The following is a 27,500-nucleotide window of genomic DNA, read 5'->3' as shown; positions in this document are numbered from 1 at the left end:
GTAAGAGTCTCCTTCCTCTCGGATGATGATCCGTTCTTCTACATGGATGTTGTTGACGAGAGCAAAGAGCAGTAAGGAGAGGTCGTTGACTGCAGCCATTCTGCTCCGAGGTCGACAAACACTGACACCATTCAGCTCATATACGCTCTACACCCACACTCATCAGCAGCTGCTCTTTTTCTTTTTTAACAAACATGACTTCTTTATCTCATCATCAGAGGAAACTTTGCAGCATCAGCTCTCTAATCTAGTCCTTTACATGACTCTAAAACCACAAAGGCTGACGTGTCTTCATACACACATTATTCAGAGAGGAGAGGAAACATCCAGAGATAAGAGAGAGGGTGTGTGTGTGAGGGGGGCTCTCATTGCAGGGTTCACTAGTGTTGCAATTATGGTGTTGAATGACTCAGTCAACACATACAGCTACATGAGATTTCTGAGAACAGGTGGATACATTAACACTTCCAAACATGTGGCTTGCACTGCTCCATCGTGGCATTTTATGCAGCAGCCTCATGCCATCATTATATGCCACACTGAGTTTCTACATACTGTTTTCTTGCAAAAAGCTTTAAAAAGTGTGGTCTTCACAGACAATGAACACATACAAAATTTGCGATTCAGCATATTAGCTTGTGCATACTGTACATCATACAGTACTGTCTGCGAATGTCCCGATCATCCGACAGGTCATCAGTTATATAGTGCCCTAAGTATTTGACCTCATCACACACTTTAAGGACAGTACCAGACAGAGAGAAAGCAGGAAATGACAGTTTATTGTCCTCCCTGCTTCTTGCAATCATAATATTACTCTTCTTAGAATTGTACTTAATGTCAAAGTCTGAAGCGTGTTTTACAGTAACCGCAGCCCAGCTGGCACGCGCATATGTGATGTCATGAAATCGCCGTGACTATTTATACCTGCGCTCGTGGTCACGACACTAGTTGCAGTCTTCTCCTGAACAGCGGTGGCGCTAATGAGCAAAGGCTACCGACGTTGCTCTTTCTACGGACTAGAAGAAGAACAAAAATGTAAACAACGGCAGAACTGGCAGCAGCATTGCCGTCAATGCTTCGATTTGATTCAATGACCTACTTCGTCAGATCAAGCCTTTCATTCACCATTAAAGAGCTCATCTTAACCCAGTAAGTTTACAAGAGAGACTTGCAGTCACCGTGAGAGTCCTGACATCCGGTTGTCGGCGAACTCGTTCAGGCTTCCTGTTTCCGCTTTGTCACGCGCCGCTGAAAAAAAAAGAGCCGTGCGCGACCTCAGCTCGCGCACCATAAATCAGACGTGCCGGCCGGATATTACGTCATTTTGACGTCACAATGTCGTGTGCCACTTTGGATGCGTCTAGTATATAACACATTTGAGCCATATTGGGAGTAGACCCTTAGTAACTGTTGAAGGCCAGCACTATATGGACAAAGAATCACCAGATCATCTGCGTACATCAGATGTTTGATAATGGTGTTCCTAAACATACAGCCTGTTTCACAGTTGTTTAGCAGCTTTGATAGATCATCCATATAAATATTAAAAATAAAGGGAGATAAAATGCTTCCCTGCCTAACTCCATTGCTTAGATTGAATGGGGCAGACATAAAGTTACCCCATTTCACATACATTAAATGATGAGCATTCCAAAATGCCAAGATTCTCACTAGATATTTGGGAACCCCTCTGTTGTGCAACTTGTACAATAGCTTCTCATGATTTACACGATCAAAGGCTTTAGAGGCATCAATAAAACACATAAAAATTGTGGAATTGTGGAGTTATACAAATCTAGGACCTCCTCTACAATTTTTATTAAACTTTACAACAATTAGCAAAACCTTACACTCAAGGAGCAAAACACTCGCCTAGATTTGCACAGCTGTAAGCACATTGTCAGCTTCACACTATTTGCAAAACATTACACACAGTGATTGCAAAACACTAAACACACTTATATGCATTTGACACAGAAATTTATCATGATGTATTTTCTTGCAATTTCAAAGCAAGGGCTTTCAAATGAACACACCCATGAACCAATTGGTTAAACACAGCCACCAGGTACGCAAACACATGACTGCTTACAGTTTTTTCCAACTGCTTACACACAAAATCTTTTCATGTCACACGATTTTTGAAACCTCTCACTTAAAGTGCAAAACTACACAGCAAATCTCCAAAACCCTAAGCTATTTCTCAGCCTTTCACTCAGTTTTCAATTGCATTAAACACCTTTTTCAAAACATTACAGTTTTGTAATAAGCTTTACAGTGGCGTCCATACTGCATGCAACTATCTAATGACTATTTCAGCATTACAAATCAATCAGACTGTTTTGTACAAAGTGCATACAATTCCCCTCCCGCCGCCCCAATACACAAGCACGCACGCACGCACGCACGCACACACACACACACACACATATTCTTTATTCTAAAAATTATACCTTTGGTTTACATATGTTTGTACTGTTGTTTTCTTGTTTCATGTTACTGTATACAACACTGTGGTACTCTTACAAACTTAATGTTTTGCCCAATAACTATTTTCTGTTTTACTGTAACATTGCATTGTTTTTTACAGTGCACTTTTCAACCACTTTCAGTAGATCACTTTCTCTCTAGATCATTGTAAATGTAGATATAAGCCTATGGAAGACAAAAGAGGTTTATATAGGTGTGTACAAAAATTTACTATTATGAAAAAAAAGTGTTTGCCATTTGATGCAAATGCTTCATTTTGAGATGTGTTTATGGTATTTTGAATTCAGTGTTTGATTTTGAGGGAGATGTGAGGCATTTTGCATTTTGTGTGTGCAGTTTTGGAAATTGTGTGTAGAGTTTTGAAAAAGAGGAGACATAGTTTTGAAAATGTGTGCAAGCAGTTGAAAAAAACTGTAATTGTAGACACACCAATCAGGTTTAAGCACTATATAAAATTCAGCAGGTAAGTTCAACAGCCTTCAATCCAAAATGGAAGGAGTCAGATGAAGAAGACTGAGGAGGAGAAGGAGGTAGAGGAAGACGAAGAGGCCCAGCCAGAGGTAGAGGCCGAGGTGGAGGTAGAAGAAGAGGGAGAGGGAGAGAAAGACCTGAAGCTGGAGAATATGCTCAAATAAGAAGAGGACCAAATTTATCAAATGAAAGTCGTGCAACACTAGTGGACCATGTTGCGAACCACGGATTGACGCTAAAGGAGGCTGGAGTCAGAGTCAGCCAAATCTTAGTGTGTATATGTGTATACACAGTGTTGGGAAGGATACTTTCAAAACGTATTTCGTTACAGAATACAGAATACATGCTCACAAATGTAATTTGTAACGTATTCCGTTACGTTTCTCAATCTGAGTAACATATTCTGAATACTTGGATTACTTCAGGATTACTTCTACATTGAATTGCATTTTATAAGTGTAGGAATGCGACTATCACATCCAGCTTACTAAACAGGCATATTATGGTGTGTTCTTTTTATTCCAACTAGCTGAATGTGTACCTGAACAAGCAGATAGATTATTGTATTGGTAGTCCCGAACTGCATACTACAAAAATCTAACCGCGGTCTAAACTACCACAAGCTAATTTTAGCTAACGTTAGTTAGCATGTCAAACGGGGCTGTCAGTCTTTAAACGGCTCTGGAGCTAGTAAATCAGCACGTATACGTATAGGAGAATGGAAAGTCCCACGTCAATGTTAAAATAGCAAGGTGACCAGTAAAACTACAGCAGACGACTACCCTTGGCTAATTAAAAAAATAACTTACTTTAATGTGAAATGCTGTTTGAATTTCCAAGATAGAAACTTATTGCTGCCCTGGCTCTGTCGTGCCGGTTCCGACTCCATTGTGACTGATCACGGAGCTAATTTTTTCGATTTCATATCGGGGCTTCTGGAAAATGCGATAGAGTTGCCTTTTATTCAGAGTGAATAAACTCGTGAAACAGAAAAGTATCGTCAGATAATCCATTGATTTCAACAATGTAACTGTATTCTAAATACCAACTATTTAAATTGTAACTGTAACGGAATACAGTTACTCATAATTTGTATTCTGAATACGTAACGCCGTTACATGTATTCCGTTACTCCCCAACACTGTGTATACATGTGTAAACGTGTGTGTATGTATGCATGTGTGTATGTGTATGCATGTGTGTGTATATGTGTATACATGTGTGTATATACCTATGCATGTGTGTATATGCTTATGCATGTGTGTATATACCTATGCATGTGTGTATATGCTTATGCGTGTGTGTATGTGTATACCTGTGTATATGTGTGTATACGTATGCATGTGTGTATATATATGTATGCATGTGTGTATATGTGCATGCATGTGTATATGTGTATACATGTGTGTATGTGTATGCATGTGTGTATATACATATACCTGTGTGTATATACGTATGCATGTGTGTATATACCTATGCATGTGTGTATATACAGTATGTATGCATGTATGTGTACTGATTTCTAACTGAGAGTAAATTGTAATTTCCCCAATGGGGATCAATAAAAGGTATAAATTAAATTAAATTAATTTAATCAAAGTGTCTTCGTTGAAGTGTGTAGAATGATGTGTCAGATTTGTGTATTTTTGTGACAGAGCAAACAGAAGATATTTAATTATATCAGAGGAGAGCATGCTGGGATGTGAGGTTCTTTCTCTCTCTCTTTCTCTCTCTCTCTCTCTCTCTCTCTCTCTCTCTCTGTGTGTGTGTGTGTGTGTGTGTGTGTGTGTGTGTGTGTGTGTGTGTGTGTGTGTGTGTGTGTGTGTGTGTGTGTGTGTGTGGGAGGGGTCTCCTGCAGGTCACGTGGTCTGAGCCTTTGTTGATTTGAGAAAGAACAGGAGGACAAAAAAAAAAAAAAAAAGTCCCGGTCCGACTGTGCGTCCGACCGACTGCTTACGTGAATCCTATCCCGCTAACACTCGCTCCGCTTCGGCCTGGATGCTGCTGGAAGCCCCTTTTGGACTTTTCCCTGGTTCTTTTTTTTTTTTTTTTGGTCCGCGGCGATCCGCGTTTCTCCCCGCCCGGTTTGAGTGCGAGGCAGCTGGGCTGCATGGGGGATGGAGGCTCAGTGAGTCCGGGCTGTGAGCGGACTGATTTTGAAGGGGTGTCGGAGGTGTGGGGGGTCGGTGTGTGAAGAACAAGCCCCAGGCCCTGCTTTGCTTTGTTATCCCGGGCTCCGTTTAGCAGCAGCCCTCCTCCCTTCCTCGGCTTTCTCATCGTGTTTTCCAGCCTATTTCTCCCCCGTGTTTCTCCGTGCGTGGAGCCGTTTTCCTCACAGACGCTGGAAGGAGAGAGCAGAGGGAAACACACATGGAGATATTTAGGATTTAAACCCCGCAACGTATTCACTATCCCTCTTTTTCTGCGGCTTGTTTTTTGTATTGAGTTTATTTTGAAGGACGATTCCAGAAAAAGAGATCCTTTTTATATCTGTTTCTCTCTCTCTTTACCCTTTGTATCCTCTGTCTACTCATCCATCTCTCCCTGTATACCCCTATCTCCTTAAATCCCCCCTCTCCACCTCCATCTGTCTCGCTCTTTTTTTCCTACCTTTCAGTCTCTACCTCTCCCCCTCTGTCTGTCTCCACCCCTCCATCTATCTCTCCTTAATTTCCTACCTTTCAGTCTCTGTCTGCCTCCATCCCTCCGTCTGTCTCTGTGGATGTCCTCCCTCGTCCCGCCGCCCTCCATCATGGCTCCGGTGTTCCGGTTCTCCTGGTTCCGCTGCCTGCTGGTTCTGCTGGTTCTCCCCGCCGCCCGGAGCTCGTTCGCCCGCAGCGGAGGCAGCAGCAGTGCGGACTGCGGCCCCGGGAAGGCCGCCGACTGCCCCGGTGAGACACCTACATACATCCATGTAAACACAGAATCAGAAGCAGAAAGGAGTTCACTGCCACAGTTGGCACCCATACAGTATGTAGAATTTGCCTCGATGATTGGTGCAGACATACATACACAAACAAAGATATTACACATTAATAAGAATACACATTAAACACAGAAACAAATAAATAGGCCACAAACTAGCTGTTTAAGTAGTTTAAGCACTGTGTGCAAGGGGCAGATGTATAGTGCAGGATGGAGATTAGTGCAAAGTGTAGTGACTACTACACTTGAATGCATCATTATTATTATTATTATTATTATCTGCCTGATTTCACTTCATGTTGGAGGTTTGCGGATGGAGAGGTCAGAGGCCACAGTCATCTCTCATTGGATGTTTCAGAGCAGCTGTTTACGTCACCCAGATGTTGTCATTGTCACTACAGCTGTGTGGATTATTTTCTGAGTTGTTTGGTCTCTAAAATGTCAGAAACTGGTGAAAGTATGTCCGCCCCAGTTTCTCAAAGTCCAAGGTGATGCGTTCAAATGTCCTCATTTGTTCATATTTAATTCAATACGAAATAGTCTCGCTTTGCCAGACCTTCCTCCACAGCGCTACGGAGGAAGGTCTGTCTAGTCCACACAGATGAATGAAGTAACATGCAACAGTCAGACTCGCTGATGTGGTTTTAGGAAATATATCAGGCTGTGATGCACACACACACATTACACTTGTTAGCGGATACATTCAGTGCTGGTTTGAGTCTGAACATATAGAATATTTGGCCAATACTTTAAAGTTTACAGTGTGGTTTTAGTTTGATGTATCCATACACACAGAGCACTCCCTCAGTTAACCTCGCCCTGTTTCTCCACCCTGTAATTACCCTAAAATAGAGCCCAGCTAGAGTGAGGAGTGGTCATCACACACACACACACACACACACAGGCACACACACACACACACACACACACACACACACACACACACACACACACACACACACACACACACACACACACACACACACAGTTGCTGATTATTTTAATAGTTGACAACTATATGAATCTTTGCAGCTCTACACTTTTTTTTTAGTTTTAAGTAAGTTTGTAAAAAGGGAAGGACAGAATGAAGAGAGTACGTAGGGAAGAAGGTAGAGAAGAAAAGAAGAGGAGGAAAGGAAAGCAGGATGAAAGAAAGGAGGCAAGGATGGAAAGAAAAGGGAAGGACGGAATAATGATAGGAAAGGAAGGGAAGGGAAGAACAAATAAGGAAGGATGGGGGAAGGAAAGAAGATGGAAGAAAGGGAGTATTTAGGCAAGGCAAGGCAATTTTATTTATATAGCACATCTCAGCAACCGTGCAATTCAAAGTTCATTAAAAGCAGTTAGAAATGAATACAAAATTAAAAACAGATAGAATACAGAAATATAATTACAATGAATTAAAGAAAGGCGACATCAAAAAGAAAGGTCTTCAGCCTTGATTTAAAGTAGTGTAGCAGACGTGTCCCAGACCACCTGAGAGGTCTGGGTGGGTCATAGTGTAGCAGACCTGTCCCAGACCACCTGAGAGGACTGGGTGGGTCATAGTGTAGTAGACCTGTCCCAGACCACCTGAGAGGTCTGGGTGGGTCATAGTGTAGCAGACCTGTCCCAGACCACCTGAGAGGTCTGGGTGGGTCATAGTGTAGCAGACCTGTCCCAGACCACCTGAGAGGTCTGGGTGGGTCATAGTGTAGTAGACCTGTCCCAGACCACCTGAGAGGTCTGGGTGGGTCATAGTGTAGCAGACCTGTCCCAGACCACCTGAGAGGTCTGGGTGGGTCATAGTGTAGTAGACCTGTCCCAGACCACCTGAGAGGTCTGGGGGGGTCATAGTGTAGTAGACCTGTCCCAGACCACCTGAGAGGTCTGGGTGGGTCATAGTGTAGTAGACCTGTCCCAGACCACCTGAGAGGTCTGGGTAGGTCATAGTTTACAAGCAGATCTGAAATGTATTTTGGCCCTGAGACTGTTTAGTGCTTTATAAACCAGCAGAAGTATTTTGAAGTGTATTCTTTGAGGCACAGGAAGCCAGTGTAAAGACTTCAGAACTGGAGTAATGTAATCCACTTTCTTGGTCTTAGTGAGGACTCTGGTCTGGAATCAGCTGCAGCTGTCTGATCGATGTAGGGAAGGAAAGGAGTGTTGAGAGACGGACTCACGTGTCGTTGGGTTTGACTCCGAACATGAGATCCGTTGACGAGACAAACAATATAGAAAAGCAGCAGAATGTTAACTCTCCTGTTGACATAAACTTTCTATATCAGAAATATGACAAAAGAACGTTGAAAAAAGTGACAAATGTTGGAAAATAAACTACAAAAATTCAGGAAAGAAATTGACAAAAACATAAATTTTTTAAAACGCTGAAAAAAGTGACAAAAAAATCGAAAAAAGTGACCCAAAAAAACAGCCAAAACATCGCCAAAGGTGACAAAAACTTGTTAAAGAAAATTGACAGAAAAATTGGAAAAAACGTGAGACAAAAAACATCGTGAAAAGCGACAAAAAAACTTGTTAAGAATTGACTAAAACATCGTTAAAAAACACCAAAAAAGTGACAAAAAAATTTGGAATAAAATCGACAAGAAACGACAAGAATGGTGTAGAAAAAGAACAGCAAAATGTTGACATTTGGGTTTTGGTTTTGGTTTGGTTGCACGGCCGACAGGACGACATCACGAGCGTTAAGGAGTTTGTTGTATTGATCGCCAGCTCCTTGCTCCTCTGGCATTCATCCTTTCACTTCTCTCATCTAAATCCAGACATTTAGAACTAAAATAACTCCAGCCAGCTGGCTCTCTCCAGTCTGTTTGAACACTGGCTTTTTAAGTTGTTGTTTTTTCGGATCTAAAGGATGAAATCTTTGTCATTTCTATTTTTAGAAGATCTGAACTCTTTCTCATCACGGTCGCCCCACTTTAGCTCTGTCGCAGATGTTGCCGAGAGGCAATTTGTTGTACAGTCAAGGGCGTAGCACCAAATTCTGGGCTCTGTAGAAAGTAGGGCTGCCACCTCTTAGTCGATTAGTCGACTAGTCAACTAAGATTTCTTTAGTCGATTAGTCATTTGTTATGCTTATTAATGCTTAATTACTTATTTCCAAGAAACTTCTGAGCACATTTCTGGTAAACACAAGATTTCAAGTGGTGCTTTTGCAGGATTAATTGTGGAGAAACTCAGTTTTACAGATGGTTAATTAACTACATTTATATTGTGCTTTTCTAGTCTTAACCACCTCTCAAAGCTCACAGCTCTGTCAATTAAATCAACTAATCGATTAGTCGACAAAATCCTATAAGTGTTAGTCGATTAAGAACTTCTTTAGTCGAGGACAGCCCTAGTAGAAAGGCATTTTCTATGGTTTCCTCCCAGCATCCACAGCTATTCATTCTAGCATCTTTTTGGGCCCCTCCTCACATGAGGGTTACTCAGTCCCCTTTCCACCCCAAATCCGACGCCCCTGTGTACAGTACAGGGATATTGACACATAATCCACAACACAAACATTGAACCAGACATCTACAGCGCTATTCATCTAACACATAACATACACACATCAATATATAGAATACAGTACAAAGGAGTATGTTGCACTTCCCTAAAAGGCCTAATGTCATAAATAAATAAAACTAGTGCACAGTACTTCACATATATTCCTCCTCCAGTCATACCCCTCCCCACGTCTTATTAGGTTATTGCCGTGGGAATGAATTTTTGCTCGGTTGGTTCTGACGTTATCTATTTTATATATATATATATATATATATATATTATTCTGAGGTTATCTATATCCACGGCCAGAAGGGAGCGGCTTGAACTCCACTGACAGTGGATGGCTTGTATCCATGCATGCAACCCAATCTTTGTCTGCTTTCTCTGCCAATCTGGTCAGATATGGTTGGTACTGGTCCACCCGTTGCTTACCAATGATTTGGTAAGGACTCTCTGGTTCTCTTCAGCCATTTGTCAGGTTGTGTGTGTGTCTGTTTTGGGCGATTTTATTATCTGTAAGAGCCAATTAGTGCCCTTGGTATAAATAGGAATAATCTTTGGTTCCTCAGGTGCAACACGGAAGCACATACCGTTTTTGACCACACGCACACACAACACCACAACACTACACAGGCATACGTACAAGCAGTGATTTGTCTGGAAACCCAACTAAGGTTTCGTGGAAATAAATGGAACCAACGGTTTTGAACTGCAAATGAGACTTGGACTTTCATTGATCGAAGAGGTCAAAAGGGCATCAATTACTCTAACAGCACCTCAGGGGCTTAAAGCTTGGGCTTAGCCTCTACGTTATCTTTAACTTTTCCCTACTCATTTGGACCGCGGGCGCCCCAAGCAGTTGCCTGTGCTACCGATGACTAAGATCTTTAAATTAATCCTGAAGCCGACAGGAAGCCAGTGGAGCGAGGCTAAAAACGGTTAATGTGTTCACGCTTCTTAGTCCCAGTTAGAAGAAGTGTAACGACGCAGAGATGACTGATCCAATCCAACATATATATGTATATATGTATATGTATATATTTAAGAGACTGCAACTGAAGAAACACTGAACACTCCCTCATCACATTTATCTAGATTCTTTGTGTGTTTTCACTCTGCAACAGTTTACAGAATCGTGTCGGTTCAGTTTTATTCCAACGGGCCTCTCTTTAAACCTGAGTGAGAGATGTTGTTCTGCTGTCGCTGCGTCACAGTTCACTGAGTCCTCCGAGCTCCAAGTCAGTGACCCCCATCTCACTGGGAGCCAGTCGGAGAGACGTTCCAGAGACCTGAGGCCGTTTCAGTGTGAACGCAGTAGACTCTATTGACAGATACTGAGATGGGACTTCACAGAGACAAGACGAGGAGGAGGAGGAGGATGGGAGACTCAGGTCTACTTTGTCTTTCCAGGGAGCTTCCTCCGTCTGCAACACACCATCAGTCTTCGGTCAGTCTTTGGTCAGTCTTCTGGCAGTTTTTGGTCAGTCTTAGGTCAGTTTTGTGGCTGTTTTTGGTCAGTTTTCTGGCTGTTTTTGGTCAGTCTTCGGTCAGTTTTGTGGCTGTTTTCGGTCAGTTTTCTGGCTTTTTTTGGTCAGTTTTTGGACAGTTTCTTGCTGTTTTGGGTCAGTTTTGGGTCAGTCTTCGGTCAGTCTTCGGTCAGTTTCCTGGCTGTTTTTGGTCAGTTTCCTGTCAGTTCTGAAACGCCAGCCACCACTAATTAATTATAAAATAATAATAATAATAGGGCTGCACAATTAATCGCAATTAGGTATTTTCCTCATATCATGCAGCCCTAGTCTGCAAAACACTTTAATCACTTTTGGTAGCAGAAACACAAACACGATTGGGCTAAAACGAAGTCAAAAACCTATATGTGCAAACTCAGAAACTTTACTTTTTGCATTTTGAGTGCAGAAACCAGGTTCCAGATCTGGTTCCAAACTTCCCAGAGTCCCAGCTTGACTGGATCAGTCATTGACTTATGTACTACATCCTGAAGACTCTAAAGCTGTTTTCACATTTCACTCCGGGCAAAGTCTGTGGAATCAGCTCCTGACATAGTACGGAGTTTCTCCTCATTGTAAATTATAGAGTGGGGTCTAGACCTACTCTATCTGTTAAGTGTCCTGAGATAACTCCTGTTGGAAATGACACTATAAATAAAACTGAACTGAATTAATCTCTGGTCCAACGGATGTACACATTTGTGAATCAGCACATATATTGATTCTCATATAATCTCTTTGATTATCAAAATAATCCACGGTGAAAACAGTGGTTGAGTTGCAGCCCCAGACTTGAGTTCTTGGTTTATTTTCAGGGTCTGGAGCTTCTCCAGCGGAGACAGATGCCTCCATATGCTCCCATCTCCCAACCAGCTGTGTGTAGGTTTAGTGTAAACTGGCTCTAACTCCCCACGGGGGGGCCTCCTGACGGGGTCTCTGCAGACCCATCGGACTCTGTAAACAAGCTGTAATCGCTTGGTGATGCAACCAGCGACTGTCAGATGCGATGTTGGTAACCACAGCGACCGAGCATTAATGAAAGGCTGTGGCTTCCGTGTGTGTCAGGTGGAGATGTTTAAATATTAAGATACAAAATGATCAAAACATTTGGAGTGACCAAAAAAAGTTGTTTGCAGAACGTATTTTTACAATCATTTCCTGAAAGAACCAAGCTGGTCTGTCTTGTTGCACCATCCACATCTTCTTCAGAACTTGACATTTTCAGCGTGGAGCTCAGCAAGTTTGGAGAACGGCAACACACAAAGAGAAGAATAGGTCAGGCTTCATAGGCGTAATTTACAGGGGGGATGGGGGGGGGACGGTTACAACCCCAACCCCATCCCCCCTCCCCAACCCAAAAAACCTATGATAATTTCCTTTACATAAATGGACATTTGCACCATAAATTGATGCCGAAAAACTCAGCAGAATGCAGAAAATTAATTTTTTTGATACGCTCAAAATTTGCTCAAAAGTGGAGACCTCAACCCCCCCTCCCCAATGTTCAACCCAAAGTTACTCCCTTGTCCCACAATGAACGTAACTAAAGGTCGACTCTGAAGGTTGGGAAGCCTTTTGTAAGACGTGACGTAAAGAGTCATTGAACTCAACAGCAGACGTCCAGTCTGCGGACCCAGAGGCATCCTGGGAACGCAGTGTTTCCGTTAATTTGTCCACCCCCTGACTCGGTGTGTAGCAGGTTGCTGTGGCTGGCTCAGCACTCCGAGGTATTTACTAATTACAGGGGAAGCGGGGGTCACGACCCCTGTAATTTACCAGCTGTAATTGGCTAGCTGCAGGGCCACCGACCAATCAGCTGACACCGGGAAATTACTACCCTGGATAATAGTGTGTGTGTGCATGTGTGTGTGTGTTCACATCTGTTAGACAGAGTTTAAACTCTTTGTGACTTTATAATTTGAGCACTTTACAATCCTTTATTCATTTGCTTTAACCCCCCTAATTAACATTTATAAACAGTATGTAAACACATTTCAAATGGGATTTATAGACATTTCTAGGCAATCTGGTAGCATTAAAAGTGAGCTGAATGATGAGTCAGCAGCTCCTGGCTGCAGCGTTCACGTTGATGTACAGACATCAGACTACACACACACACACACACACACACACAGATCCACACACACGCTGGATTACTCTGATACTGACGAAAATGATTCTGCACTTACAAGGAGCCTTTTTCCTACATTTATTTGAGATGGACATCATCACACACACACACACACACAGAGAAAATGCTCTCCTCAGATAGTTGAAGTCACACTGAATCTAAAAATATGTGTCTTGTGTGTGTGTGTGTGTGTGTGTGTTCTGATTGAACTGAGATTTGAGTTGATTTTAAATCCAAATCACTTTTCATACTTCTTCAGATATATCGGAGAAGAAGAGCGACCTGCGAGTGTGTGACGCCGGGACGTGTCGCTTTGGAGGAATCTGCCGCGAGAACGGAGCCGACATCAAATGTGTCTGCCAGTTCCACGTGAGTCACACACACACACAGGCATACACACAGACACACACACACACACACACGGGGCGTGGCTCAGTGGTAGAGTGGTTGCCTGCAAATCAGGAGGTTGGTGGTTCGATCCCTAGCCCTGCAGTCCCATGTCGAAGTGTCCTTGGGCAAGACACTGAACCCCGAGTTGCCCCTGATGCTGCGCATCGGAGTGTAAATGTGTTTGAATGTTTATCTGATGAGCAGGTGGCTCCTTGTACGGCAGCCTCGGCCGACTATGTTAAAGCGCTAGTGGATGAGACTAGAAAAGCACTATATAAGCGAATATATAAGAACAGTCCATTTACATTACACACACACACCAATATACACACACAAACACACTTTTTAAAAGTGCTGTACAATCTTTACCGTATAATCTTTACCGTAATGACTAAATGACAAAACGTTGATTTTTTTAGCAGGTAAATAGTTATTAATCTGAGTAATGCGGTAAGGTAAAGATTTAGTAGTATTTGAAAGTATTGAAAGTCATTTGAGATGGACATCAGAGGAAATGCCCAGTGCTGTTATACTTCCTTATTAAACTACGAACCTAAGTTTTACATTTACAAAAAACTAAAGGCTATTTTAGATATACAATGTTAAAATTCATTACGCATAATAAGTCATGTTTTGATTCAGTTACATTGTTATACAACAGTGCATTTGTGTGTAAGTTTTATTGTTAAAAAAAAAAAAATGTCAGAAGGGCCCAGTGGCCCCCAGGGCTTCTTCACATTATCAGATCGGTCACTCTCTAAAAAGAGTTTGGACCCCCGTGTCATAGCCTGTTGTTGATGTCTTAATATTTCAGTGTAATAAGAAGTACGTCCCCGTGTGCGGGACCAACGGAGACACGTACCAGAACGAGTGCTTCCTGAGGCGCGCCGCCTGCAAGAAACAGCGAGCCATCACCATCCTGTCAGAGGGAGCCTGTTACCACGGTAACACACACATTCAGATTTCACTATGCAGGGAATGAAATCCTGTCTGACAGTCGAAAACTGACTGATAACTGACCAAAAATAGACAGAAAACTGCCAGAAAGCTGACTGAAAAGTGACCAATAACAGACTTTGTGTGTGTGTGTGTGTGTGTGTGTGTGTGTGTGTGTGTGTGTGTGTGTGTGTGTGTGTGTGTGTGTGTGTGTGTGTGTGTGTGTGTGTGTCTCTCTTGCAGACGGTGCTTCAGGATCTGGTGACGGAGGTAAACGGCATCATATTTTACTTATTCTATTATTTGTTGCTTTTGTAATGCAGTGTATTTTGAAACCTTTGTGGGACAATGTAGAGGCCGTGTTGTAGTGATGTTTTCTGTCTCTACAGATGACGAGGGCTCTGGGCGCGGTAAAAAGGTCTCGAAATGTGGAAACTGCAAGTTTGGAGCCGAATGTGACGAAGACTCTGAGGATATGCTGTAAGAACACACACACGCACACACACACACACACACACACACACACACACACACACACACAGACACTGACCAAGGTTATACAAATATATTTCACTGCTTATTTTTCGTTTTTGTTCCCTGTAATAACTGACAGTTACACACATCTTCACACACACACGGACAAACACACACACACACACACACACATGGATACACACACACAAACACATGGACACATACACACACACACAGACACACACACGCGCACTGAAAGGAAAATGTACTGTTCAAAATAAAAGTCAAAGCCACATTGGATTTCCCAGGAAATTATAATGATTACATGTAACTTTAACACAAATGAGACAATGATGCAATCTGATGTGTGTGTGTGTGTGTGTGTGTGTGTGTGTGTGTGTGTGTGTGTGTGTGTGTGTGTGTGTGTGTGCGTGTGTGTGTGTGTGCGCGTGTGTGTGTGTGTGTGTGTGTGTGTGTGTGTGTGTGTGTGTTTCCAGCTGCATGTGCAACATCGTGTGCAACGGCCACAACGATAACCCGGTTTGCGGTGGCGATGGCGTCACCTACGACACGCCCTGCCACGTCCGAGAGGCATCCTGCCTCAAACAGCTCAAGATCGACATCAAACACGTGGGACGTTGCCAAGGTAACGAGAATATACACACATGTACTAGCATAATACACACATACATCAATGTACAGGACACTGTACAACGCACACTCTGCTGCACTGACCCGAATTATTCCGGTATCATGTCAGCTAACGTCAAATCAAATGCACGCCCCGAGGACGGACGGTAGACTGGACTGGGACTTCTTTACAATTTTGGACATTTAAGTGGCAAATTTACGAGAAAAAAACCACACATTTACGAGAAAACGCTTGGATATTCTCTGAGATTAAAGTCACAAAATCTGAGGAAAGATCTTATTGCTAAATCTGATTGCAGTCTATTACTTGATTATGTAACCAGCTGCAGGCATGATTCACGGTGCGCATCTGTGGTTATCCTGAAGCGATGTTGTTCCTTAAATAAAAACTCCCAATTTTTTCGACTTTTTTCTCATAAATTTGTAAGTTTTGTTCTTATAAATTTACAACTTTAATCTCAGGATATTACCCGGCTCCCCGTGGTGACTTTTTTGATTTCTTTCGATGGCCCTAATATGCCGTCAAACTGTTTTTGAAATGCTATATTATGAAAAAAAGTCATAGTATAGTCGAAAAAAGTCATAGTATAGTATATTGAAAGAAGTCATATATAGTATGTCGTCAAAAGTGGAAAAAAGTCATAGTATAGTAAGTTTAATTTTTTTTTGAAAAAGTCATTGTATAGTATGTCGGAAAAAATTGTCAAGTCATAGTATAGCAGCATGGTGGCCCAATGGTTAGCACTGTGGCCTCACAGCAAGAAGGTTCTGGGTTTGAATCCTTTCTGTGTGGAGTTTGTGTGTTCTCCCCATGCTTGTCTGTGTTTCCTCCGGGGGTTCCTGTTTCCCCCCCCATCAAAAACATGTAGTAGGTTCTCTAGTCAGTGCCCTTCATAGTATGTTGAAAAAAAGTCATAGTATAGTATGTCGAAAAAAAGTCAACAAAAGTCATATGTCGAAAAAAAATTCATAGTATAGTATTTCGAAAAAAAATTATAGTATAGTATGTCGAAAAAAGTCATAGTATAGTATGTCGAAAAAAGTCATAGTATAGTATGTTGAAAAAAGTCATAGTATAGTATGCCGAAAAAAGTCAGTATAGTATGTCGAAAAAAGTCATAGTATAGTATGTAAAAAAAAGTCATAGTATAGTATGTCAAAAAAAGTCATAGCATAGTATATATAAAAAAAGTCATAATATAGTATGACTAAAACAAGTCATAGTATAGTATGTCGAAAAAAGTGAAACAAGTCATAGTATTAGCCTAGAAATCTAGACTCCCCCTAGCTGCAGTAAATGTAATGTGCAGCCAGGGGGGTCTAGGCACTCTCCGTTGGCTTGCGAGCTGGAAAAACCATATCATAGTATGTCGAAAAAAAGTCATATTTAATGGAAAGTTTTTATATAAATCTTTTCTAGTCTTAACGACTACTCAAAGCACTTTTACATAGTACAGGAACCATTCACCATTCACACACATTCATACACTGTGGCCGAGGCTGCCGTACAAGGTGCCACCTGGAAAAAGTAATAGTATAGTATGTCGGAAAAAAAGTCATAGTATAGTATGTCAAAAAAAGTAATTGTATAGTATGTCGAAAAAAGTCATAGTATAGTATGTCGAAAAAAGTAATAGTATAGTATGTTGAAAAAAGTAATAGTATAGTATGTCGAAAAAAAAGTGAAAAAAGGATTAGTATAGTATGTCGAAAAAAGTCATAGAATAATATGTCGAAAAAAGTAATAGTATAGTATGTCGAAAAAAAAGTCATAGTATAGTATGTCATGGAATACGGTAGGACAATAACCCAGAAAAAGTCATAGTATGTCAAAAAAAGTGAAAAAACAAGACAAAAGGTAGTAAAGTATTTGACAATAAAGTACCTTTACCTTATATTATGTATAAAAAATTCATAGTGTAGTATGTGGAAAAAAAGTCATAGTATAGTATGTCGACAAAAGTCATATTATTGTATGTCGAAAAAAAATGTCATAGTATAGTATGTCAAAATGAAGTCATGTTTAAGTAAGTCGAAAAAAAGTCATATTAAATGGACAGTTTTTATATAGATTATATATATATTTTAATAGAGTCATAGTATAGTATGTTGGAAAAAAGTCATAGTATAGTATGTCAAAAAAAAGTCATAGTATAGTATGTCAAAAAAAGTCATAGTATAGTATGTCGAAAAAAGTCATAGTATAGTATGTCGAAAAAAGTCATAGTATAGTATGTCAAAAAAAAGTAATAGTATAGTATGTCGAAAAAAGTCATAGTATAGTATGTCGAAAATAGTCATAGTATAGTATGTCGAAAAAAGTAATAGTATAGTATGTCGAAAAAAGTCATAGTATAGTATGTCGGAAAAAGTAATAGCATAGTATGTCGAAAAAAAAGTCATAGTAAGTCAAAAAAAGTAATAGTATAGTATGTCAAAAAAAAGTAATAGTATAGTATGTCGAAAAAAGTCATAGTATAGTATGTTGGAAAAAAAGTCATAGTATAGTATGTCAAAAAAAAGTCATAGTATAGTATGTCGAAAAAAGTCATAGTATAGTATGTCGAAAAAAAGTCATAGTATAGTATGTCGAAAAAAGTCATAGTATAGTATGTCGGAAAAAGTAATAGTATAGAATGTCGAAAAAAGTAATAGTATAGAATGTCGAAAAAAAAGTCATAGTATGTCAAAAAAAGTAATAGTATAGTATGTCAAAAAAAAGTAATAGTATAGTATGTCAAAAAAAGTAATAGTATACTATGTCGAAAAAAGTCATAGTATAGTATGTCGGAAAAAAAGTCAGAGTATAGTATGTCAAAAAAAAGTCATAGTATAGTATGTCGAAAAAAAGTCATAGTATAGTATGTCGAAAAAAGTCATAGTATGTCGAAAAAAGTCATAGTATAGTATGTTGGAAAAAGTCATAGTATGTCGAAAAAAGTCATAGTATGTCGAAAAAAAGTCATAGTATAGTATGTTGGAAAAAAAGTCATAGTATAGTATGTCAAAAAAAAGTCATAGTATAGTATGTCGGAAAAAAAGTCATAGTATAGTATGTCAAAAAAAAGTCATAGTATAGTATGTCGAAAAAAGTCATAGTATAGTATGTCAAAAAAAGTCATAGTATGTCGAAAAAAGTCATAGTATAGTATGTTGGAAAAAAGTCATAGTATGTCGAAAAAAGTCATAGTATGTCGAAAAAAAGTCATAGTATAGTATGTTGGAAAAAAAGTCATAGTATAGTATGTCAAAAAAAAGTCATAGTATACTATGTCGAAAAAAGTCATAGTATAGTATGTCGAAAAAAGTCATAGTATAGTATGTTGGAAAAAAAGTCATAGTATGTCAAAAAAAAGTCATAGTATACTATGTCGAAAAAAGTCATAGTATAGTATGTCGAAAAAAGTCATAGTATAGTATGTCGAAAAAAGTAATAGTATAGTATGTCGGAAAAAGTAATAGTATAGAATGTCGAAAAAAAAGTCATAGTATGTCAAAAAAAGTAATAGTATAGTATGTCAAAAAAAAGTAATAGTATGTCGAAAAAAGTAATAGTATAGTATGTCGAAAAAAGTAATAGTATATAGTATAGTATGTCAAAAAAAGTCATAGTATAGTATGTCGAAAAAAGTCATGGTATAATATGTCATGGAACACAGTAGGACAATAACCCAGAAAAACAAAGTGTGGAAAATGCATGAATATATTGTTGAATCTGTTAAATTAAATTTGTAGAAATGTACATTACAATGAACTTGAATTGTATTTTTACTTAATATTATTTGAAAGACGCTCAGGAGATTATCCACAGTCCACACTCTTTTCTCCCCGGGCTTAATTTGAGACTGGCCTTTATTTGTCCGTGTTGACCACGCCCCCGGCCACTATCAGAGGCCCCGCTTTTAATTGACTACCAGTTTTTATTTGAGGAATTACGGTAGTATGTTGACAAAAGTGGAAAAAAATTGCAAAAAGTCATAGTATAGTATGTCGAAAAAAGTAATAGTATACTATGTCGAAAAAAGTCATAGTATAGTATGTCGGAAAAAAAGTCATAGTATAGTATGTCAAAAAAAAGTCATAGTATAGTATGTCGAAAAAAGTCATAGTATAGTATGTCGGAAAAAGTAATAGTATAGAATGTCGAAAAAAGTAATAGTATAGAATGTCGAAAAAAAAGTCATAGTATGTCAAAAAAAGTAATAGTATAGTATGTCAAAAAAAAGTAATAGTATAGTATGTCAAAAAAAGTAATAGTATACTATGTCGAAAAAAGTCATAGTATAGTATGTCGGAAAAAAAGTCAGAGTATAGTATGTCAAAAAAAAGTCATAGTATAGTATGTCGAAAAAAAGTCATAGTATAGTATGTCGAAAAAAGTCATAGTATGTCGAAAAAAGTCATAGTATAGTATGTTGGAAAAAGTCATAGTATGTCGAAAAAAGTCATAGTATGTCGAAAAAAGTCATAGTATAGTATGTTGGAAAAAAAGTCATAGTATAGTATGTCAAAAAAAAGTCATAGTATAGTATGTCGGAAAAAAAGTCATAGTATAGTATGTCAAAAAAAAGTCATAGTATAGTATGTCGAAAAAAAGTCATAGTATAGTATCAAAAAAAAAAAAAGTCATAGTATGTCGAAAAAAGTCATAGTATAGTATGTTGGAAAAAGTCATAGTATGTCGAAAAAAGTCATAGTATGTCGAAAAAAGTCATAGTATAGTATGTTGGAAAAAAAGTCATAGTATAGTATGTCAAAAAAAAGTCATAGTATACTATGTCGAAAAAAGTCATAGTATAGTATGTCGAAAAAGTCATAGTATAGTATGTTGGAAAAAAAAAGTCATAGTATGTCAAAAAAAGTCATAGTATACTATGTCGAGAAAAAAGTCATAGTATAGTATGTCGAAAAAAAAGTCATAGTATAGTATGTCGAAAAAAAAGTAATAGTATAGTATGTCGGAAAAAGTAATAGTATAGAATGTCGAAAAAAAAGTCATAGTATGTCAAAAAAAGTAATAGTATAGTATGTCAAAAAAAAGTAATAGTATGTCGAAAAAAGTAATAGTATAGTATGTCGAAAAAAGTAATAGTATATAGTATAGTATGTCAAAAAAAAAGTCATAGTATAGTATGAAAAAAAAGTCATGGTATAATATGTCATGGAACACAGTAGGACAATAACCCAGAAAAACAAAGTGTGGAAAATGCATGAATATATTGTTGAATCTGTTAAATTAAATTTGTAGAAATGTACATTACAATGAACTTGAATTGTATTTTTACTTAATATTATTTGAAAGACGCTCAGGAGATTATCCACAGTCCACACTCTTTTCTCCCCGGGCTTAATTTGAGACTGGCCTTTATTTGTCCGTGTTGACCACGCCCGCCACTATCAGAGGCCCGCTTTTAATTGACTACCAGTTTTTATTTGAGGAATTACGGTAGTATGTTGACAAAAGTGGAAAAAAATTGCAAAAAGTCATAGTATAGTATGTCGAAAAAAGTAATAGTATACTATGTCGAAAAAAGTCATAGTATAGTATGTCGGAAAAAAAGTCATAGTATAGTATGTCAAAAAAAAGTCATAGTATAGTATGTCGAAAAAAGTCATAGTATAGTATGTCAAAAAAAGTCATAGTATAGTATGTCGAAAAAAAGTTATAGTATGTCGAAAAAAGTCATAGTATAGTATGTTGGAAAAAAAGTCATAGTATAGTATGTCAAAAAAAAGTCATAGTATAGTATGTCGAAAAAAGTAATAGTATAGTATGTCGAAAAAAGTCATAGTATAGTATGTCGGAAAAAAAGTCATAGTATAGTATGTCAAAAAAAGGTCATAGTATAGTATGTCGAAAAAAGTCATAGTATAGTATGTCGAAAAAAAGTCATAGTATAGTATGTCGAAAAAAGTCATAGTATGTCGAAAAAAGTCATAGTATAGTACGTCAAAAAAAGTAATAGTATAGTATGTTGAAAAAAGTCATAGTATAGTATGTCAAAAAAAGTAATAGTATAGTATGTCGAAAAAAGTAATAGTATAGTATTTCGGAAAAAGTAAAAGTATAGTATGTCGGAAAAAAAGTCATAGTATGTCAAAAAAAAGTAATAGTATAGTATTTCAAAAAAAAGTAATAGTATAGTATGTCGAAAAAAGTAATAGTATAGTATGTCGAAAAAGTAATAGTAAATAGTATAGTATGTCGAAAAAAGTCATAGTATAGTATGTCGAAAAAAGTCATGGTATAATATGTCATGGAATACAGTAGGACAATAACCCAGAAAAACAAAGTGTGGAAAATGCATGAATACAGTATATTGTTGAATCTGTTAAATTAAATTGGTAGAAATGTACATTACAATGAACTTGAATTGTATTTTTACTTAATATTATTTGAAAGGCACTCAGGAGATTATCCACAGTCCACACTCTTTTCTCCCCGGCCTTAATTTGAGACTGGCCTTTATTTGTCCGAGTTGACCACGCCCCCGGCCACTATCAGAGGCCCCGCTTTTAATTGACTACCAGTTTTTATTTGAGGAATTACGGTAGTATGTTGACAAAAGTGGAAAAAAATTGCAAAAAGTCATAGTATAGCATGTCGAAAAAAGTGATAAAAAAGTTATAGTATAGTATGTCAACAAAAGAAAAAAAAAGTCGGAGAAAGTAAAAAAAAACTCATAGTATGTTGAAAAAAGTGAAAAACAAGACATACGGTAGTAAAGAATTTGATAATAAAGTACCTTTACCTTATAGTACGTGGAAAAAAGTCATAGTATACTATGTCAAAAAAAAGTAATAGTATAGTATGTAGAAAAGAAGTGGAAAGAAGTCAATTCAATTCAATTTTATTTATAATATCAAATCATAACAAGAGTTATCTCAGGACACTTTACAGATAGAGTAGGTCTAGACCACACTCTATCATTTACAAGGACCCAACAATTCCAGTAAATCCCCCAAGAGCAAGCATTTAGTACAACAGTGGTGAGGAAAAACTCCTTTTTAGGGAGAAACCTGGGACAGACCCAGGCTCTTGGTAGGCAGCAGGGCGTAGCAGGACATAGCAGGGTGTAGCAGGACGTAGCAGGGTGTAGCAGGGCGTAGCAGGGTGTAGCAGGGTATAGCAGGGCACTGCAGAGCGTAGCAGGACATAGCAGGGTGTAGCAGGACGTAGCAGGGTGTAGCAGGGCGTAGCAGGGTGTAGCAGGGCACTGCAGAGCGTAGCAGGACATAGCAGGGTGTAGCAGGATGTAGCAGGGTGTAGCAGGGCACTGCAGAGCGTAGCAGGACATAGCAGGGCGTAGCAGGGTGTAGCAGGGCGTAGCAGGGTGTAGCAGGGCACTGTAGAGCGTAGCAGGGTGTAGCAGGGTATAGCAGGACGTAGCAAGGTATAGCAGGGCACTGTAGAGCGTAGCAGGACGTAGCAGGGTGTAGCAGGGCGTAGCAGGGTATAGCAGGGCACTGCAGAGCGTAGCAGGACATAGCAGGGTGTAGCAGGACGAGCAGGGTGTAGCAGGGCGAGCAGGGTGTGTAGCAGGGCACTGCAGAGCGTAGCAGGACACAGCAGGGTGTAGCAGGATGTAGCAGGGTGTAGCAGGGCACTGCAGAGCGAGCAGGACATAGCAGGGCGAGCAGGGTGTAGCAGGGCGAGCAGGGTGTAGCAGAGCACTGTAGAGCGTAGCAGGGTGTAGCAGGGTATAGCAGGACGTAGCAAGGTATAGCAGGGTACTGTAGAGCGTAGCAGGACGTAGCAGGGTGTAGCAGGGCGTAGCAGGGTGTAGCAGTGCACTGTAGAGCGTAGCAGGGTGTAGCAGGGCGTAGCAGGGTATAGCAGGACGTAGCAGGACGTAGCAGGGTATAGCAGGGCACTGTAGAGCGTAGCAGGACGTAGCAGGACATAGCAGGGCACTGCAGAGCGTAGCAGGACATAGCAGGACGTAGCAGGGTGTAGCAGGGTGTAGCAGGGCGTGGAGCAGGACCACGCGAATGGCTGCAATTATGATTTTGGTACCACCCTAATCCAAGGAAACATGCTGGGCAAAAGAAACACATAAGGACTTAGGTTAGTAACAAGCATTTCTGGGACATGGAAGCACACAGATGGAAAGAGAGAGGAGAGAGGAGAGAGGAGAGAGGAGAGAAGAGAGAGGAGAGAGGAGAGAGGAGAGAGGAGCTCAGTGTGTCAAAGGAAGGAAGTCCCCCGGCAGTCTAAACCTATAACAGTATAACTAAGAGAGACAGGTTTAAGGAGAGGAGCCTGCCGGATCTGGCCTGCCTCCCTCTACTTCAGTCATAGTATAGTATGTCGAATAAAAGTCACAGTATAGTATTTCGGAAAAAAAAGTCATAGTATAGTATGAAATTTTTCGACATACTATGACTTTTTTCGTCATACTATACTATGACGTTTTTCCACTTTTTTCGACATACTGTATCATGACTTTTTCCAAATTCTTTCAACATAGTATGACTTTTTTACAACATACTACTTAATAGAGATCATGAGAGCATGTGGAAGAAGAAAAATCACGGAAAAAATAGGGGAGGAAAAACACAGAGAAACAAGAGAGATATAGAGTTTATCAATAATTCTGAGTCTGTAAATAATGTTGATTATGTTAATATTGTGTTTTTTAGTCACATTGTGTCAGTGACAATAAAATTGAAAAAGGGTGACGGTGAAGAGGAGAGCAGGAGATGAAGGGGAGTTGAGTAAAGATGGAGAAGAGGAGGATAAAACGGAGACTGCTGTTTTTCAGCTCATTTATATTGAATGATGACCTGACCCCAATACACACACACACACACACACACACTCACTCAGAGACACACACACATATACAGACACTCACTCACACACAGAGACACACACACACACACTCACTCACTCACTCACACATAGATACACACACACACACTCACTCAATCACTCACACACACACAGACAGACACACACACACACACACACACAGATACACTCACTCACACATAGATACACACACAAAAACACACACACACACACATAGACAGTACACACACACACACACACACACACACACACACATACACACACCCAGGGGAATAACTCGGCTGACTGAACGACCACCAACTGAATGACCTTGATTTCTTCTTCGTCCTCCTCTTTGTTCTGTCGTTTCCTACCTTCTGATTCGTCGGCGCATCTTTCTCTCCTCTGGTCGGCTCCTCGTCTTCTTCTGCTGACCCATTAATCATTCTGTGACCCAATTTCATGGAAAACTAGATATGACATTTCATATGGTGTCATAAACCATTCATATGCTGCTTATGGAAGCTAAACAGGGAAGAGACCAAATACCTGAGGAATAGAAAATATAATCACGTACAAAAACGTATGTATCATGTGAAGAAAAGACGATTTAAATAGATTTATTGAAAAATTATACATGAGTCCATCAGTTAAACTCTTTGGTTCATGAGAGTCTGTATCTTGAAATAAGATATGATTCTCCAGACTCAATTATAACTCGTGATTTTAGATCATCTTTAACCCATTTTCAAAGTATATCATATCAGAAATTTGTCAGATATCCCCAAAATAACGTTCTTCACAAGTTAAATTAAGGACCAGATCTCTACTTTCATTTAATTGTGGGTGTTGTATTTCATTTCATAGCATTATCCTGACTAAACTTTGACATATCTGTGATTATCCATTACCTTCATTGCTCTGATCTTAACCATTAGTCCAAATCATTCATCATTTCTCCTTTTTTTCTTACACAAAAATGAGCTATCATTTCGTATAAATGAGGTTTATTGACCATGAATTCTGAAAAAATAAGTGTAAAACTAACGGAGTTGGTTATAGTGGTGAAGATAGTGATGGTAATGGGGAAAAAATAGTGCCCAAAAACATTGAAATAAGCAGGCAAAACGTGAAAAAAAAACATCAAAAAGGTCAAATTTTATTTTTGACCCGGGAGGACAACATGACATCATCAATCAATCAATCAACTTTATTAATAAAGCACTTTAAAAAGCAACCAATGTCGCACAAGGTGCTGCACAGGACAAAGTAGAAATAATTTAAAACATTTACAACATCTAACATTTCAAATATTGAACAGTTTGCACAACATGAAATCATGACATTGTGTAAACAGACCTCCTAAAGCCAAGTGGCGTGTTATCTGTACGCGTTTTGAGCTATCCGCTGTATACAGCGGGCAGTAAACATACACGCCACTTGGCATGTTGTCGCCATCTTGCCGTGTTATCGCTAGAACAATGGGGTTGGCTTTAAGGAAACGCCACACGCGGGACACGATCCACGGTCCCTGGGTGAAAGTCCTGCATTCGTACTACTCCCTACGGCGCCAATTCACACGCAATCGCAACGTAATGTAAGTCAATGGATCCAGGGCCCTCATGCTCCCTTCCCAAGCCCAAGTCAGTGCATCTATGGCTGGGCCTTGACCTCCAGGCCCCAGTAAGTGACTCTTAGCCTGGGTTAACATGCTCCAGGCCCCTCATGCTCACTCATAAGCCCAAATTAGTGCCTCTACGCAAATGTTGATAAATACGCTAAAAAGCATATGCATCTTCATAACACGCCAATAATGGCATACAAATTGGCATGTCATACAAACGCCACTTCATGAGATCAGTCTGCCCAGGACAACACAAGGGGTAATACAAGTTAATATGTGTTTATTTCACCATACTCAAAGATTTGAAAAAAAAAAGTTAATGCACACATGAAGTAAACCTGATTGGACCGAAATATGAAATAAATGACGCGGGATGTTTGTATTGTTTAATTTGGTCCCACCTACTGTTCATCACCTCCACTTCACCAAAACAAACACACATTACGAAAATAGAGCTGGATAATAAGACAGAATATGATTCTTTCTTCTAATGTGGTTTCAGATAAAAGTAGGAAGGATGACAGCGTGAAGACCAAGCCCCCCATCTTCGGTAAGCACTCCTTCGCTGACGGAGTTTTACAGTGTATTTCTGTAACAGCCAATCAGAATACAGAGTCTTTCTTCGTTCTTTTTTCTTCCCAGCCGCGCCGAAGCCTGGCGAGGGGGAGGAGTTTGAGGACAGCCCCGCCCCCTGCTCGGAAGACTACGCCCTGTTCTGTGAGCACGGCCAGTGTGAACTGAGACACAACCTGCCCACCTGCAGGTAACACCTGGCCGCTCCTTCTCTCTTCAACCAATCAGGCAGAGCATGACCAAAAGTCATAGTATAGTATGTCGAAAAAAAGTAATAGTATAGTATGTCGAAAAAAGTCATAGTATAGTATGTCGAAAAAAGTCATAGTATAGTATGTCGAAAAAAGTCATAGTATAGTATGTCGAAAAAAAGTCATAGTATAGTATGTCGAAAAAAAAGTCATAGTATAGTATGTCGAAAAAAGTCATAGTATAGTATGTCGAAAAAAGTCATAGTATAGTATGTCGAAAAAAGTCATAGTATAGTATGTCGAAAAAAGTCATAGTCATAGTATAGTATGTCGAAAAAAGTCATAGTATAGTATGTCGAAAAAAGTCATAGTATAGTATGTACAAAAAAAAAGTCATAGTATAGTATGTCGAAAAAAAAGTCATAGTATAGTATGTCGAAAAAAAGTCATAGTATAGTATGTCGAAAAAAGTCATAGTATAGTATAATAAAAAAAAAGTCATAGTATAGTATGTCGAAAAAAGTCATAGTATAGTATGTCGAAAAAAGTCATAGTATAGTATGTCGAAAAAAAAAAGTCATAGTATAGTATGTCGAAAAAAAAGTGATAGTATAGTATGTCGAAAAGTCATAGTATAGTATAGTCGAAAAAAAGTCATAGTATAGTATGTAAAAAAAAAAAGTCATAGTATAGTATGTCGAAAAAAAAAGTCATAGTATAGTATGTCGAAAAAAGTCATAGTATAGTATGTAAAAAAAAGTCATAGTATAGTATGTCAAAAAAGTCATAGTATAGCATGTCGAAAAAAGTCATAGTATAGCATGTCGAAAAAAAGTCATAGTATAGC

General features: G+C 39.3%; 1 protein-coding gene across 1 annotated transcript in view; it reads left to right on the top strand.

Moving 5' to 3' along the window:
• The first annotated feature begins 4,852 nt into the window (after positions 1-4,852).
• The window catches only part of LOC114548905 (tomoregulin-1), a 27,017-nt gene continuing 4,369 nt past the window's right edge, over positions 4,853-27,500 (top strand). The window contains exons 1-8 of the mRNA XM_028568932.1: positions 4,853-5,855; positions 13,280-13,389; positions 14,225-14,354; positions 14,590-14,616; positions 14,736-14,826; positions 15,318-15,466; positions 26,392-26,439; positions 26,532-26,652. Coding sequence (XP_028424733.1) covers positions 5,687-5,855; positions 13,280-13,389; positions 14,225-14,354; positions 14,590-14,616; positions 14,736-14,826; positions 15,318-15,466; positions 26,392-26,439; positions 26,532-26,652 — 845 coding nt within the window. The 5' untranslated portion in view covers positions 4,853-5,686. The remainder of the gene's footprint in view (positions 5,856-13,279; positions 13,390-14,224; positions 14,355-14,589; positions 14,617-14,735; positions 14,827-15,317; positions 15,467-26,391; positions 26,440-26,531; positions 26,653-27,500) is intronic.

Source organism: Perca flavescens, chromosome 22, assembly GCF_004354835.1.
Source record: "Perca flavescens isolate YP-PL-M2 chromosome 22, PFLA_1.0, whole genome shotgun sequence".
NCBI lineage: Eukaryota > Metazoa > Chordata > Actinopteri > Perciformes > Percidae > Perca > Perca flavescens.
Note: the sequence above shows the minus strand (reverse complement) of the source record. Positions and strands in the feature narration are given on the sequence as shown.